Raw genomic sequence first — 17,971 nt, forward strand, 5'->3', positions numbered from 1 at the left:
GCATCTAAATAGAGACGAAGATGAAGGAATCTGTAAAATGTGTGTCTAGTTTGTATCATATCGCCTAAAAAGGATGATGCTGCGCGCATTTTTCGTTACTAAAATCGGCAAAGTAGTTAATCTGACATCCATTGCTTTGCATTTTGTGTGATCTTTGAGGACAGATCTTTCAAATATCTTCAAAGGGAAGGAAAAGTTGGAGTTCAAACGGCGAATAATCGAAATGCTGGCTTCTTGTTATAGTCTAACAAACATCTCCTACTATATGTAATGCTGTTGTTAAAAAATATATTATCTGAATTTAATCATCAGCATAAATATGAACTTTATGCCCATAGGTTGTGTAACAGTTTTTTTCGGTTCAGTCTTCTAATACAAAGGTAATTATCCCTTGATTCCTGTAGTCTGAAAATAAGACTGAACGACTTCTTACGTGCTCGAAAGCACTCGACAATTAATAAAGAAGTTATTACCAGTAACAGGTGGATTTGAAATACCTCATTTTCTTCACCGTATGAAATTACCGTATGTCATCATTAAAACCCCTCAGTTAAGTCAAATTATGCAGAAAACATCTTTGTTGTTTACGTACGTTCCGGTTTGAAGGCCAGTATGCGGTTTTCTCTTGAGCGAGCGAACCCGAGTGTTTTCGTTGTTTTCTTTCTTTCTGTGTATTTGTTGAACTTTTTCGTCTACTTTTTGTCTACGTGAGCGATATCGGATTCAGTGAATTGAAGAAAGCAAACATAAAAAAAAGTTAAGGTGTTGCGTGAATAAATTTAACCAGCTCTTTTCCAGAAAAAAAAAAAAACAACAGCGTTACAGATTATTAATTCGACAGACCACGTCTGAAAACGTAGCAAATGTTTTCTTCCACGCTACGCTGGAAAAATTTGGAAAATGCAACAATCACCGGTCGTTTTGGGCGTGTGTTTGAGAAAAACTTTGGCAGGGAATTCACTTGATTATCGCGATGTCATCGCTTTCGAAAAGCTCTGTTTTCAAAATGTTTCCGGTCCAAACTAAGACGCAAGTCGGCGTTTTCAGCTTAATTTAAATCAGTTTTTTGAATGGCGTTTAACTAACTTTTAACCATGGCTGCACAATATAATCTTCAGTATCCTTCCTTTCATCAAAAATTCCTGTTCTTTTTTAAATTTGAAGATAAGCTAAGCTCTAAGTTGCAATGAGGCCTTGACATACAGATAGTTATTCAATATTTAAGCTGACTTAATCAGGAGCCACCTTGAGCAAAAAAAATAATTGACGGGAAAACAACGAAATTTTTTGTTTAAATTTTCAACTATACCAAAACAAAGGTAGAAAGCACGGAAAATACCATGGAAACACAAGGTTTGTAAAAAACTTTCAAAAAACATGATTATTTTTTTTTTTTCGAAACACAATATTAAACGTCTTCGGAAAAATAAAGATAGACGTATTGGTCTTGTTACGGTCACTTGACGACTGATAATACATATTTTTTTCTAGACTATGGAAAATTGGAAGCGGACAATCTCTTTGCCACAGGAATAAACTTAAATTCAGTTACTGGAGTGGCGTTTAATTAATTAACTTTTAATTTATAACAATCGCATGCTGGGTTATAGAATGTAACGTGCGCGTTCAACATCCTACCTTTTGTCCAAACTTTAACAAAACCGAGGAACCCTAACCCAAAATGTTTCTCGTTCAGACTAAAACGCAAGCCAACGTTTTCAAATTCCTCCAGTTTGAAGAGCGTTTTCGTGACGGATTAGAGGAGACGGTAGGCCTAACCATAGAAAGATAGCCGTGTTTTCAAATTCCTCCCGTTTCAAGAGCGTTTTCATGACGGGTTAGAGGAGACGGTAGGCCTAACCATAGAAAGATAGCCGTGTTTTCAAATTCCTGTCGTTTCAAGTGCGTTTTCATGACGGGTTTGAGGAGACGGTAGGCCTAACCATAGAAAGATAGCCGTGTTTTCAAATTCCTGTCGTTTCAAGAGCGTTTTCATGACGGGTTTGAGGAGACGGCAGGCCTAACCATAGAAAGATAGCCGTGTTTTCAAATTCCTGCCGTTTCAAGAGCGTTTTCATGACGGGTTTGAGGAGACGGCAGGCCTAACCATAGAAAGATAGCCGTGTTTTCAAATTCCTGCCGTTTCAAGAGCGTTTTCATGACGGGTTTGAGGAGACGGCAGGCCTAACCATAGAAAGATAGCCGTGTTTTCAAATTCCTGCCGTTTCAAGAGCGTTTTCATGACGGGTTTGAGGAGACGGCAGGCCTAACCATAGAAAGATAGCCGTGTTTTCAAATTTCTCCATTGTAGTGTGGACGCAGCCTGAGTTTTTCATCTCTTTTTCTCACAAATTGAAGTAAATTTCAATGATTGACAAAGCGTTCCCTCACCAGCCGCTCCCTAGATACAGAGCGTTATTAGTGAGATTGTCTAACGGAGGCAGCACCTCCCTTCTGTTTCAGATATTCTAGATTCTTTTAGTGTGTCTATTTTATTATCTCTTTGTTTGTATAGGCCTAGAATTCGACGAATACATTTCAAGTAAAGACTGTTGCCTGATTCAAGATTATTTTGTAGTTTTTTTAAATTTATTTCGAGATTGCTTACAGACCTTACAAGATTGCTTACAACCAACACTGTGTAATAAGGAGTGGCGTTTTGTGTCGCTGCCATTCACAGGTATTTCTGCTCATTGATACTGAGCTATAAGAGAGCGAAATGGCTGCTTGCATCTAACAGTTAATTTTTTATGTACGGTTCAAGAAACATATTATGCAAGACTCGATATTTTTCTCTCCATATGACAGTTTCAGAAGCTGGCATAAGTATGGCCATCACGGTGCTTCTGATGTCTCAGATGTTTTATAAACTAGACGCTCAGCAGTGTATAATTCGAGGCGAATATTCCATCCGTGGCATGATGCTAAAAGGACATACCTACATCGAGGAGAAGACCGGAATCTGGCCGCTTAATTGTTTAGACAAGTGTCATGATGATGTCAGATGTCAAAGCTTTAACTACGTCATCAGCCAAGGCATATGTGAGTTGAACAACCGCACCAAAGAAGCCAGACCTGAAGATTTTGTTCCGGACAGCGATCGCTTCTATATTAAGCGATTCAGGAAAAGAGGTATTGTTCTTCTTTGAACAATTGATCTCTATCTTTTTTTGAGGAGAGTAATTGTGTCGTATACAGGCGTGCCCAGAATCTCATTGCATCCCGACGACTACGAACAAAGCCCGCAGTTTTTCGTCAAGAGAGCTTAACAATAGTGGCGTTTAGTAATGACAGAAAAGCGCCAAGAAAAAAAACAATGTTTTTGACTTTTCTATTTTTAGTTCCCCTTGGATCCGTTGCCGAGTTGCCAGCTGAGTCATGCGCCGAGATCAGGGCGAGTGAAGGAGAAGATGCAGTCAGCGGTAATTACTGGTTCGATTCAATTAAACCTGGCGAGGTAGTCCTGGCTCGTTGTGACATGTCTAAACTAGGTAACTAGACGTTCGGGGTTTTACCTCGATTTATTATTTTCAAACCTCTTGTAACAAGTCTCATCTACGCGCTATAAAATGCGTCAACTTCCAGGCTGTTTCTATGATTAGAGACTCTGTATTCTATAAAATAAGGCATATTTGCGATGCGTACAACCTTGGCGCTAAATCAATTTTTTACGAGCTTTTACATTTAAGTTATTTTACCTTTCTATTAATGTAATCGAACCAGCACTGTATGTTTTAATTAACCCTTCCGGCAATAAACGTTCCCATAGCGAAAATAACGTTCAAGACATGGACATAGACTGTTTAATCTATGAGATGCTCTTCATAAAGAAGAAGCCCAGCTTTAAAACCCAATCGGGTTCCATCTGCGCAAAACTATTTGTTTAGAGTTAAAACGGCAATAGCATTTATGAAGGTCATGAATCCGAGAGCTAGAAAGATGGGTTTCAGGTCTGCTATCTTCTCTCGACTAATAATTAACAGTCAAACAGGCTCTATCTTCCCCGTGCAACTGACAGCGGGTGGTCAGAACCAGAAGATTCCCACCCAGCAAGAAGTTGTGTGTGGAACAGATATATTTCAAGGAGCAGATCCGTTGCCATTCCCTGACTGGATTATGATAATGATGGACATTTGATAAAGATGTTTTGTTTTTCTTTATCACAAGCAGAAAACTCTAGTTAGTTAGTGATCTCTTTTGCCTATTTGCTCCGGGCCGGGCTCCGTCAAATATATCAACAGAAGCTATTGCAGTTTAATCCTTTCAATCTTTTCTTCTAAAACAGATATCGATAACTGTGCAAGTCATCCCTGTAAGAACAACGGGACCTGTACGGACCGAATAAACGGATTCAACTGCAGCTGTGCACCAGGATTTAATGGCACACAATGTGAAACAGGTAACTATAGCCAAAACTAGTTAATTTTCTTTCAAATTCTACGGGTTTTAATCTCTTTCTAAGTTGTTTGCAGCGTTGTATCTTTTAACTTCAAGAATAGTTTTGTTATCGAGTTTTGTTCTTGGTTATTGCAAGTTCTATCGAATGTGACCGTTATTAACTTTCTGCCTTATCACCTTGAAACAGATATCGATGATTGCGCAAGTCATCCCTGTAAGAACAACGGGACCTGCACAGACCGAGTGAACGGATTCAACTGCAGCTGCGCACCAGGATTTAATGGAATGCAATGTGAAACAGGTAATCGAAACAGATAACCTCACCAACCTTATCGTTCGTGTAAATAATAAAACAGCAAAGGTAACAAAGATTGGGAGCCAATCAAAAGGTGTATTTCCTAGAATTTGACAGCCACTGGAAAAGGGAAAAACAAAAAGAAAGTCGTCTTTGACTATTATTGCCACGAGGAAACCAAAAGATAAACCTTTTTTACCAGTTGCTGTGAAACTTTCATCTTATTTACTCTTCCAGCAGAAATGTTTTAATTCCTTCTTTACAGCATATTTCCTTGTAAACGTTTGCCTGTGAGCGGACACACGACCCAAAGTTACACATGCTAAACACAATAGGACGTGTAGTTCCATGATCATAACCTCCAATCTGGTGAAGGGGGGACAGATGGGGAATTGACCGCATGGGTATGGCTTCGATTCAGGGTCGATTTTACACCTTTTGTGGGCAGGTGGAGGCGAAATGATGCGAAGAGTTACTTAGACGAGTGAACGAATTCAACTGCAGCTGTGCACTAGACTTTACTGGAACACTGTGATTGAGATAATCGCTGTAGATAACAGCAGGTAATACCACATGCAAGTAGCAGGGATGAAACGCCTACAATCGATGGGCAGATGGCAGTACTGTGTGGTTGATATCACTGAAAGTTTCCCGTTAGCCAGCCACACGATTACTCTAATAAAATGTATCTGCTATAGGTGTTTCTATATGCCGCGTAATCACTTAAGAAATGTAAAAACTTTGGAGTGGATCTAAGGCGCCAATTCTACTTTTTTCCTTCGTAACAAGGTTCTCTTGAGATTTTTCTGACACTTTTTTTCGCCTTTTTAATGTGTAAAATAGTTTATTTCCACCAGAATTCCCTTTTATGCTCGTAATGGGACACTTAGCCATCCATTGTGACATTGAAATAGTAAGACTTACATCCCTTTGTTAAGAACTTTATTTGTCGTTATGTAAGGACGGTTTGCCACATTTAAGAATCTTATTTAACAAGTAGGCATGTATCAGGAAAAAAATAATAAAGAAAAAGAACGGTGCTATTTGTGAAGGTGCAACACAGTTTTATCATTAGTAGGAATATCTTCTATTCTGTTTTAATTAGCTACAGTATCAGGAAAAAAATAATAAATAACCCATATGAAGTTAGAATCCACTACATAGTTGGTTAAAGTATCCCACATGGTATTCCTCCTGCGGTTTATCCAATGCCAGAGAGTAAACATACCTTAGTGGAGAAACACTGGCGCTGAATTTATTCAACTATGGCTTACATGCAGGTAACCCAACAGCATTTGAACTGGAAATTTCAAATGTAAATATGAAGAGTTTCTCGTATAAACAGACAAAAAGGTGGTAATTAATACTTATTGTAGAAGCTATATTTCGGTGGCGATGATCTTTTTACAACCTAGCTTGTTCCCAGGAAAAATGGAAACGAAGACCAAATCATATAGAAATGTTTGTGCATGACCGGATGTTATAAAGTGATGTAAAATTGAACAAAATATATGAAGTGACTGTATTCAAACTACAAGTAACTCCCAACGACACAGCACGACAGAGGTATCTACGGATCAGGGGAGAGTTATTTACGTATTACTTTGTTTGTCTTTTTTAGTTGACATATGTAAGAACTACTGAAATCTGACAGACGCGGAAAGAAGATATGACTACGAAACACAAGACTACATATGTCAAATGTCTTCTGTGTTTATCACATATTTATTTACACATTTGTGTATTTCCTCTAGTTGATGTATGTCACTGGCAAAATTACCAAAATCTGACAGATGCAGAAAGACAATATGACTACGTAAACGTAAACCACGAATGTGACCTCACTCTCAATGGCTGGTATCGCTTCCAAGGAGCTGCAGGCACAAAAATGGTGACCACATGTCCACCGATGGACCGTTGTGATACAGCCTTTCCTATCTGGTTGAATGGTGATCATCCTACAGTGGCTGAGGGTAAAGTCACAAGAAACGTCTGCATTAATAGGTTTTACTGTTGTGACATATCATTCTCCATTCAATTAAAGAACTGCGGCTCCTATTATATCTACAACTTAATTAACCCACGGATTTGTGATGCCCGATATTGCAGCACTGACTAATCCGGTCATAGCATGCGTATGTTTCAGTTAGCTTCAGTTGAATAGTATTGGCAAGAGACTTAGATCATTGTCTCTTTTAGTGCCAAGCGGGATATTTACTTCCCGACATGATTACCTACAGCAAAACTTAACCCTGACCTGGTTGTTCAAAGCATGACTAAGCTAGTCCAAAATTAGTGTTACTCATTTATAAACTTAAGCCATTTTTTTTCTCTCAACTTTTGACGACGGCTTTCAAGCTCTAAGTCCTCTAAAAGTAAGCAAAGAAAATACTTTACCCATGAAAGAAAACTTTAAACCTCCATCAACTCTTAAACCTGGATTACGAACAACCTGACCACTATAAACAAACAAAATGCACATCGAGTTTCGGGCGTTTCTCGGGAGAAGACTTGACGACGTGACATAAGGCGGCTGTTTTTTAGGCAAGACACTGTAACGCTGTACAGTGAGCTAGTAGATGAATAGCAATAATATCAATGCGAATAGCGTTAGCAAAGTAACACGCATTCTCTTAACAAAAGTAAAGGATTTAAAGAATTAGTTGCTCAAGTTGATTTGTTATAACTTTCCACAGTTTGTCTTCTAAGAGAGCTTCTGAGAAATTTGTTTGGCCCTGCAGTAAAGATATTGAATCAAAGCAGGTCTATTATTTTCGATGATTTGAGCAATCCATTTGCTCTCGTTTATAGAGAGGGAAATAGTGTGTGATTACAAAAGCTTAAAATCTGATAATTTTTTCAATATTCAGTCGTGTATATAATTTGTGAAAAGTGAGGGTTGTTTAAAACTTTCATAACTTCCATTCCTCAAGACAAGAGACTTTAAAAAGAAATTTTATATGAAAGCCAGAGTAACAATTTTTCTTGATTGCGCGGAACAACCATTACTACGTCTTATCTTAAAACCTGCTTTTCCTATCGGTTTAGCTTAATTTGTTTAAAAGTTATTGAACACTTTTTAACCAGTTTTGATTGAAATTATAAGCAGTATACAATATACAATATATACGTTTTTAGCTCGTGTAGGTTAGCTTTTGTGTTGTATGTTTGTTTATTTGTGTTTTTGTTCGATTTGGTTTCCCAAAAAATGTATCTAGTGTAATCGCCTGTAGGGAATGCCAAAAGTTCTTTAGTAAACATATTTGGCTATTGCCCAGACAACAGTCAAACTTAAAAATTTGCTGACATCCCAGACATTATACAAGCATTTTGCAATTGTATGAAATAGTAACTTCTCGTAAATTTAACTTAGTAGCACAGCCTAGTTTCTGTAGTATGACCAGACCGAGAAGTTTTATAATTTTTTTTTAAATTACAACTTTTTGTTTCTTTTTAAATTTGGTTTACATTTTTTAAAATTAAAATTAAACATTAAACTAGTAACAGATCTCTTCAGGTAGTTTTACAAACATACACTAAACGCCTGCATTTAAGCCACACTAGCGGTCATTTCAAAGACACAAACCACTAAGGTTTTGTCGGATTTATGAAAGGAAGCAGGTGACGTTGTGAAATATTTACACAAGGCGTGACAAAGGTTTTGGCTCACGGTTTTAGCCGCCGTAGTACCAATGAATGCGATAGAGTCCGGCGCTTACACGTACAAGACGGATAGAGAGGAGAGAATTACGAATTCCTTGCACGGCTGAAAATGCCAGCTGATATGGAATGACGGTGGTAGAACTCTCTAGGTACAATATGGCGGATTTTACAAAAGAAATTATCTCAACTCTGAAAGTTCCAAGGGTGCTGATTTCTGTTGCAGCATGTTGAGCTGGTAAATTGTTTGTACATAATGTAGATATTAAGAGGCCAACAAAAGAAATCTCTTCCAGAAATTTTGCCTGTTTCCTCAATCTATCAAAAAAACTCTTCCTTCGGTAATCTAACAAAGAAACAATTCAGTTTGTAAGTCTCCTCTTTCTTTTAGCCCAACATCTGTCTCAAAATTCATTTTGGTGTTTCAACTTTTCTGATCAGATTGATATGAAAATTTCAGTTTTTATCAGATCGATTTACATTAAACTTTGTTTAATTCTTCAAGGATTTTGCCTTACGTCATTAGGACATTATTTCGCAATCTTAGTCTTCATATTCCTTAGTTAACTCCACTGTGATAGACTCCAGGCAACGAAGTTATTTCCACAGACAGGCATCTTTCAGGGAATGATCAAATTCCTTACTTTAATTTTGTAAATATATTTAAGCTGTAGTGCTAACATCGTGTAAGGTATTTAAACAGACAATTGTCACTTATAGATATACGTCCAGTACCTTTGTTATTTGATTCTGCATATGTTAGTAATGAATATCAATACTCCTTTCTAACTTTTCTCATTTGCCTTACCTGAGTTTAAATATAGTGGATACGAGACAATTTCTGGCAGAAACTACAAAATGCCCAAAATTGCCTTGCTTACAAGTTGGATTATAGTTAAAAATTGTTATTATTGGGACAGTCTATAAGTACCTTGTAAATTTTAACGTCTATTTAAAACTATGAATAAGGATCCTTTATTATTATAACAGTAATCATTATTCACCTCGTTACTTAAAATAATGTAATGTTTAAGGGGATTAGTACAACTAAGGTATACACATGTATATATATATACATGTATGTTCAGTTATATTTACCGCAGCGCTAGAGTGATTCAAAATGCCAGTACCATGATAGTGCTTTTGTCATGTTTTCCGTGCGACAAAAGGCACCAGGAGTCAAAAGAAAAGCGCTGGAATTATTGTTGATTAATTTGTTCATGATGCAAAAATAGATTTCAAATAGCAACAAATTAACTTAAATGAAAATTCAAGTTGAGGATGAAACTAACTCTTATCCCACCAAATTTCTTTCCTGGTTAAATTTGCATCCCACAAAATTATTAGTTCTCTCACAGATTTCAGCAGAAACCAATTAATTTTGAATCTAAATAAAATTTTTAAACTGTACAAATGACTTGCGCACTATCACGCTACACCGGGGCCCAATGCCATCTTAGTGCAGTACTAATTAAATTACGTTACGTACAATACAACGTTTAGTAATGACTTATCCAACATATTTTAATATTCAACACATAGAGAGGTTTTTAACTGACTGTGGTAAAACGACAACCAAGGTAATCACTTTGACCAATCAAAAAGGACACAGACATTCGACTGAAGCAATATTGAACTCGAATACGAACTCGAGGAAAGATGTGCGAGCGAGGCTTAGCTAGGATTGCTTGAAAATATGACGCTAGGCTTTTAAACCAATCACTAAGCATAGCGAGGCAAAGTCAAAGCAAATTAATGAGAATTACCTTGGGAATTTAGGGTAAAAACCTCTGTGTTAGTAAATTAAAGCATTCTTTCTGAATGCATGATATAGTTATAACCTGTCGGTGTAAATATTGTTTTATTGTTTAAATGTGCCACAAGTCTGGATGGAACGTAATGATGTTCTGTATGTAATGATCTCGAAAGGTGTTTCTGTTGGGAAATCAAAACATGCCACTTAACCATGGTTCGTTTTAAACATTAACTTACCGTCAGTGTTAAACGTATAAGAAATACGGCGAAGAACAACTTCTCTTCATATAAATTTTTCCAGTCTGTTAATAACGACTGAAGAGCCTACTTGTAGAGATTTGGATGGAAATGAGGGTGGATAAACTCAGGATTGAATTGATTAAATTAGAAGTACAATCTCTAAACTCGCTAGTTAAGACATTTGTTCCATCCAGACATGAATGCAATAAATCTGTAAGTATATGTTTGTTTTAGAAAAACTCATGTACACGTTTCAGAATGTTAAACTGAATAAAATTCCTTTAAATGTCATGGCTGTTAATCTTTTCGGATAGCTTTTATACTGTGAAAAGATGAAAGTAAACGGCCGACCTCGATCTAGTGGTACTGCCCGGTTCTCTCTCACAATGACACTTAATTTCTTTCATTGAATTCTTTATTATCCTCCACCACTTCTTTCTTTCTTTGCAATCACCTTTTTCACTTTTCACTTCTTCTTCACTATGTCCTTCCTCTTCATGGCAGTTTGCCTCTAATTCTTAATCGGTGAGCTTTGCATAAGCGCAAGTGCACATATCCTTACTTCTGGATGCCAATTTCCCTTGTTAATGAGGCTTGCTAATCGAGCTTTGCGCCAGTCTGGTCTCAATTTTTCTAGTGCATTTAACAGAAGTATTTGTTTTGTAATACACTTGTAAGCTTCCTCAGAATCACGTTTGATGTTTTTACGCCTTGTTTCTTCTTGGATTTTGTTTAGGCGCTTTTTCTTTCCCTTTTCAGCTTTTCTTTTCCTTTTTTTATTTTTGTCTTCCGTTCTTCATTCCTGTCTTATTTAGCAAACCTTTGAATGCTCGTTCAAGACTTTGCTGTATGCTTAAAAACTTCTCTTATTTGTCACTGACATCTCCTTTCATTTGAGCAAGTTCCTCTTGCACTGTTTTAGTATACTGATATTGCTCACTGGCCCATGGCTTAAGTTTATTTCTGTTAAAAAGTGTCCCCAAATTAGATGGGATGTTAATTTTCTTCCTTTTTCATTTGGGACATAATGTTTTCGAATTTTTTAACACCTTTAGACACAATGCCTATATGATTAGGCCTTAGTTGTGTCATGGACATTCTCATCAATTTAAAACAGGAGGCTTCATTTGTTTCAGAAATAAAGAACACTCAAGTCATGCTTGACCTTTTCATGATATTTTTGGGTTTGAAATCTTCTTTTCCTTTCCTTGTAAGGTTATCCAGCAAATAGGGTTGTGCGTAGACTACGAGTAGTCCCTCTTTCGCTTAGTCCGTCGTGCGTGACGCGGACGAAAACCGCGAGAAAAAATATGGCCGCGCGAAAGGAGGGACTACCGCCTAAGCCCAAGAGTTTGAATTATGCGTTGCTCTCACAACGCAAAAATATGATTGGCTTATGTTACGAGCGTTGACAACGTTGACAACATTCGAGATACGTGTGACGTCTTGCGGGAATGTTTTGGAACCGGAGCGAATCGAAGTGGTACCAGAGCAAATCGAAGCGCTGGAATCGCGCTTCGCACGCCGTGATGTTCTTGCGAATCTGCCAACAGGCTTTGGAAAGATTCAAATTTATCCAGTGTTTTGTTTGGCAAAGCTTTCCGCCTCCAACCCGACTGCGAGCGTGTTAGTGATTTCGCCGCTCAGCAGCATCGTCCAAGTCAGCGAATATAAATTCACTGAACTTGGCCTTTCTGCCGTCCATTTGAAAGATTTAACCGGACTTTCACTTGAAACCGGACATTCACCTGAAACTTTCCGCTGCTATCGGCAAACATTTCACCGCAGTTGGATGATCTCCTATGTCAAACACATAATGTAAATTCTCGGTTGAAACTCTGCAGTTGAAATTTTCGCCATAACTTTTATATTTACACTTACAGACGCAGCGAAAATCCTTACAAGATGCCTCATTCGCCGTCTTCTTTTTAAAACTTCTTTGGCAGTTTCGCTGAAAAAACTCTGAACGAAGATATACTTCTCACGGCCCATGTTTTTGCCAGAGCAATTTTATTCAGGATATCTCCCGCGGTTATTGACAATAGGCGATAATAAGAGGACGTCAAGATGAGAAATCCTACACCGAAAAATCACTCGGCCGTGAAAGGGCAAACTCTTGGGCATAGGCGGATTTCGCGCGGCCATTTTTTTTCTCGCGGTTTTCTTTCGCGTCACGCACGACGGACTAAGCGAAAGAGGGACTACTCGTAGTCTAGGTTGTGCATGTTTGTACATGTCTGGGAGTATTTTGTTGAATTACTTGGGCCTTTCGTGCTTTAGGTCCTTATACAAGTACTTAAAATAGCCTTCGCTGTTACTCTCTGTTCCAGTTGACAATTTTGGTGATGAATTCCAAGGCAGCCGGCATGGAAGAAATAAAATATAAAGAAACATAAATATAGATAATGAAAGAAATATATAATGAGAACAGGCCTCATATTGTCATTCAATTTCTGCCATGCAAATTGTTCAGTCCAAAAATAGTTTTTCAATGAAATGATAGCAAAGAATTGTGTTGTTAAAAGCATGTCAAAAGAAAATAATGCTAAAGAACCCGCAAGACCTGATGCAAACTTAAACAGATACATGACGTGAGAAATGCAAGCAGAGACAACAGGAAGCGCAAGCAGAAACAGCAGGAATGCTTCGAGGACTATGATTGGAACACTCCTTGTCGCACTGGTAAAGTTGGACAATTAAGCAATCAAGAGCTTCTCAAGTATCTGTCAGTCATTTCAACCTTCAATTAAAGGGCAAGAAAAATGATAAGGTGCAACGAGTCACTGAACATGCCTTGATCAGAATGGGTGAGGTACTTGATACCCATGTCTCTCTTCAGCGGCACGAAGTACTGCAAGATGATAACAGTGACGATGATATGGACAGCAGTTCTGATGCGGAAATTGACAGCGGAGATGATATCGTTATTTCGCATCTTTGTAGCTCTGATTCATCGGAAAGCGAGAGTGATTCAAAAGGAAACCAACAGTTACAGAGTACCTGTTGTAGCACAGGTGTCTGGCCAAACCCGATCTGGGCGCAATATTGTGAGGTCGTTCTCTCACTGTCGCGACTGTTTTTGTATTTGTTGACCCATGTAAGTGGACTGTTTGGAAGTGTTCACCGGTATGCTCTATATGGCTAAAAGAAATACACAGCCCCCCCCCCCCCCCATCCCACTCCTATCCTTATTCATTTTAGTGACCCCCTCTTCATTTTCTAATTTTTTGATCATCCCCCCTCTTATTTTCCAGCCCCCCTCCCCCTTCCCCTAAGGCATAAATATTGAATGGTCCCTTATTGTTCGGTATACATGCAAGCCTTGTCGAGGAGACAGACCTTTAGCAAGGACGACCGTGACAGATTGCAACGGCTACCGGAAACAACAAATGACCTCAATGTTCTGCGCATGTCAGTGATGTTTGTTAACCGTCTTCGACTCCGCACCGACCGGAAATGAAATTACCATTCAGTGCGTGGTTACCCAGTGTTAAACTTTTAACTTGGAAATTATACATGTGGTCGTCTTTTGTTGGTTTGCCTCTAGACCAAGAGTGACATAATAGCATGTAGTATATAGTCGAACCGCCGGTTGCGACCAACTCTCGTTAGCGACCAGTTTTCCAAAATACAAAGTTTCTAAGTCAGATCACTTTGTTTGGAACCTCTTGTAAGCGATCACCTCTCGTAAGCGACCGCGACCACTTTTAGAGTTAAAAGTTTTAAATTTTCTTTTGTTTTTAACCTTCAGTGAGCGACCACGGAACAGATTAGAGACCGAAAATTTGACAACAAGACACACTGTAAGATGTTGTAGCATTATCGCATTCCTGAGTAGTACAAGAGATAGAAATTTTCTCACCGAAAAGTACCGGTTTTTCTCTCGAAATTAACTTTTCTGATGAATAAGACATTTAAATTATGGGTAAGACTCTGCAGTTACCACATGCTAATGAGGCAAAATTTTGACCGGCAAAAAGGTTTGAGCTCTTGATAGCGACCACCTCCTTTAAGCGTCCACCTAAGCTTGACATTTTGGATGGTCGCTTACGGGAGGTTCGACTGTAGCACTTTTATTTTTTACGAAAAAAAAAACTCTTTTTTTTTTTTTTTTTTTTTTTTTGCAAAAAAAAAAAAACAAAACAAAACAAAGTGAAACGTCTTCGAAAAAATAAAATCTGCCATATTTACATTGCAAGCGTAACTTGACGCCTGAGAATTTTTTTTCACGAGTATGACAAAATTAAAAAAGGGACAATATGTTTGCTAAAGGAAAAGAATAAATTTAAATTCAGTCATTTGGATGGCGTTTAATTAATTAAGTAACTTTTAACGTATCACAATCATACGCATGGAGACCTGTAAAATATAATGTTCAACATCCTGCCTTTTGTCAAAACGTTAACAAAACGGAGGAATATATTAAGCGAACAGTCTAAGTCGCAATGGCGTCCTGTTATAGATATGTATTGAACATTCAGGCTAACTTTATCATGAAAATTCATAATAAGGAACCAAAACAAAGCTGCGGAACACGGTAGATGTCGACGAAGTTGAAGGTTTTTATATGAGTGATTGTAAAAACATGAGTTTGCAACATTTCTTTCATTGAAATAGGCCAGGCCTACAAGAAGAAATTCTTTCCTGTAGGCGCCGTTGACAAACCCGCAGATAGGAATATTTTGTTTACATAATAAGTGCGTAATTTAAACAGGATGTCTTTGTAAGAACAGGAAGAGAAATTGATACAAAGACAAAACAGAATGAGCTGAAATTTCGACTTTACGTTTCCAGCTCGTGTTAGCTCAATACTATGTTACCAGTTTCCACGAGACATAAAATGTGAAAACTGATAAAGCATGATGTAAATTCAGTTTCTTGAATGGCATTTAGGTAACTTGTAGTCATCTTATGTGCATGGAGGCCTGTAGAATATAATGTTTAACATCACTCCCTTTTTTTAACATTTATATTATTATTATTGTTATTATTATTATTATGATGATGATGATGATCATTATCATTATCATTATCATTGTCATTGTCATTGTCGTTCTCATTGTCATTGTCATTGTCATTGTCATTATCATTATCATTATCATTATTATTATCATTATTATTAAATTGAATATATAAGATTAGCTTGAAGCTGCAATAACGCCCTAACATAGACATTTATTCAATATTCAGGTTAACTAATCTTGAGCCACCTTGAACTGAAAAACAGTATATTTTAAACAGGAAAACAACGAAATGATTAAATTTTTAATAAAGAACAAACACAACGGTAGAGAACATGAAAAATGCCATGGGAATTCAAGATTTTTAACTGAGTAAAAGTAAAGACATGAGTTGTTGCTTTATCGAAATACAAGATAAAAGGTCTTCGGAATAAAACAGTTTGCCATATTTACATCGCAACGAGCGTAACTTGGCGCCTGAAAATATATACTTTTTTCCAACTTAGGAGTGTGGCAAAATGAGAAGCAGACAATCTGTCAATCTGTTTGCAAAAGGAAAAGCATAAATTTAAATCCAGTTGTTTGAATGGCGTTTAATTAATTAACTAACTTTAATTTTAACTTAAGACAACCGCATGCATGAAGGGCTGTAATATAAATTGTTTAATATCCTACCTTTTGCCAAAACGTTAAAGGAGTAGGTCACTCCAAAAACCGTGTATTTTTTTCCATCACCAATAAAAAGTTCACATTGAGTTGAGTTACTCACCGTTGTTTTACCTTCTGAAGTGGATGCGATCCTAATGAAAAAGAAGTGAGAAGTTCGACACCGTGAGCCGCCATTTTGAAAGGATCTTGAAGGCCAGGCCGCGTATCCGTGACGTCATTCCGTCCGAGAATGTGTTTGTTCGTTTGAGCTTTAGTATGGCTGCGCTTGAAGCTAGAACGTGCTAGTTATTCCGGGAATGATAATAATCAAATTGAATGGAACGATTGGTTGGAAAATGCTCTGTGGTGTACTTGTGAGAGATGTGCAACCATGCCGACGCAAAGAGAATGTGTTTGTTGCCGAGAACAGCCGAAGTAGGTCACCAAGATGGAAGGTACATTTTGCAGTACAATTACAATGGACGCAGTTAGCGGAAGAGGAAGTTTATTTTTAATTGTACATTGCTCTCAGAATTGAATTGGTGGCTTAAATAAATCCCCAGTATAATGCTTTTGATCTGATTTGTCTCCATTTTTATTTTACTGGCGGTTCAATGCGGAGGGAGTTCTGGTATCACGGAAACTGACAAGTTTTCAATGGTGTGTTTAAATCGGGCGAATGCTTTCCACCTCACAAGTCTGTGTTTTTACTTATAAAATTTGGATACTTTTTGCCCGTGCTCGTACGTGTTTGCCAGGCTTCTTTACACTTATGGACTACGTGGACTCTTGTGAAATACGCAGTGACTTTACATGTAAGATGCGAACTGAAATCGACGTCTTCGACGTGAAATGTGAAATTGACGACATTCCTTATCATTACATAAGATTTTTTGTGAGAATTGTAATTTGCATTGTTGGAAAGCTAAGCATATGTAATAGATTTTGGATAGAAGAAAAAAGTATATGGAACTTTTACATGCGTAAACATTAGCTGATGACGGGAAATTCACTCTGCTAGTGTGTTTATCCGTATCGCAGGTGTCATGTTTACTCGCCTCGTTACTTGACAAAGCATGCAGTAAAATTAAAGCTTCATTTTTTACCGTAGATTTGCTTTCATTAGCAACTGTAATTCCCAAAAATGATGTGAATGCAAAAACACTGTCCTTAATTCATGATGAATCGTGTTGAGAAAATTGAAAACAAATTGTAACACATTTCAGACAATATTATTTACATGCGGATATCGGATTTGGCTATAGCAGGAGTTGTTATCGGTAATTGTTGATATGTAGATAGGACTGATGTACAGTTAACTACTTCTTCCGATGTATTCCAAATCAAATTAGACAGCATTCAAAAATTTGAAAGTATTTTAACTCATCCCTGGCTGTCAAGGCCGATTATTAAACACGCTCTGATTTTGGCCCACACAAGAGATTTATAAAGCGACAAAATACTTTTTCGATAAAAGAAAACTGTACTGGGTTAGTCTGACTTGTAATTTTAAAGAAATCTGCAGGGAGTTTGAAGTTCCCACGGTACCCTAAGAAATTTAATAAATCACTTCCAAAACACGCATACAGTCGCTATGCATCAATGAACACGAAAACACGAAAACCCTAGCGCCAGTCTACGAAATATAATGAATTGAAGCTTGTAACATAGAAGCTTTTTTCATAAATACTGGTAAGACCGGTAAATAATGAAGAGAATTTCAGTCAGTCATTTTCCCTATTATTATAGAAAAAAAAAAAAACGGCAAACTGATTATACATGAAACTGACCCGTGATTCACGCCGTTTTAGCGTCTTTTTCGTGAAAATATATTGCCTGAGGGGTCGAAAACTTTTGGGGACTAAAATACTCGTGCTGGCGACCAAACCTGAAAACTTAAGGGCCAGCTGGCCCCAAGGTTTTTTCTTGAAATTCGAGCCCTGTAGTCCAGCGAGGAACTTCAATTTCTTGCGCAGAAATAATATTTACCCAATCAAGTCAACGACAGTTCTGC

General features: G+C 37.6%; 1 protein-coding gene across 1 annotated transcript; it reads left to right on the plus strand.

The window, feature by feature from the left end:
* The first annotated feature begins 2,906 nt into the window (after positions 1-2,906).
* Positions 2,907-3,506, plus strand: LOC149104827 (uncharacterized). Its single transcript, XM_089298893.1, has 2 exons — positions 2,907-3,132; positions 3,342-3,506. Exons 1-2 carry the CDS (start codon positions 2,919-2,921, stop codon positions 3,497-3,499), a joined length of 372 nt encoding a protein of 123 aa, XP_089155019.1. The 5' UTR covers positions 2,907-2,918; the 3' UTR covers positions 3,500-3,506.
* The last annotated feature ends 14,465 nt before the right edge of the window (positions 3,507-17,971 follow it).

The sequence above is a fragment of the Orbicella faveolata genome, unplaced genomic scaffold (assembly GCF_042242905.1).
Source record: "Orbicella faveolata isolate gen_17 unplaced genomic scaffold, um_ofav_v1 contig_34, whole genome shotgun sequence".
Lineage (NCBI taxonomy): Eukaryota > Metazoa > Cnidaria > Anthozoa > Scleractinia > Merulinidae > Orbicella > Orbicella faveolata.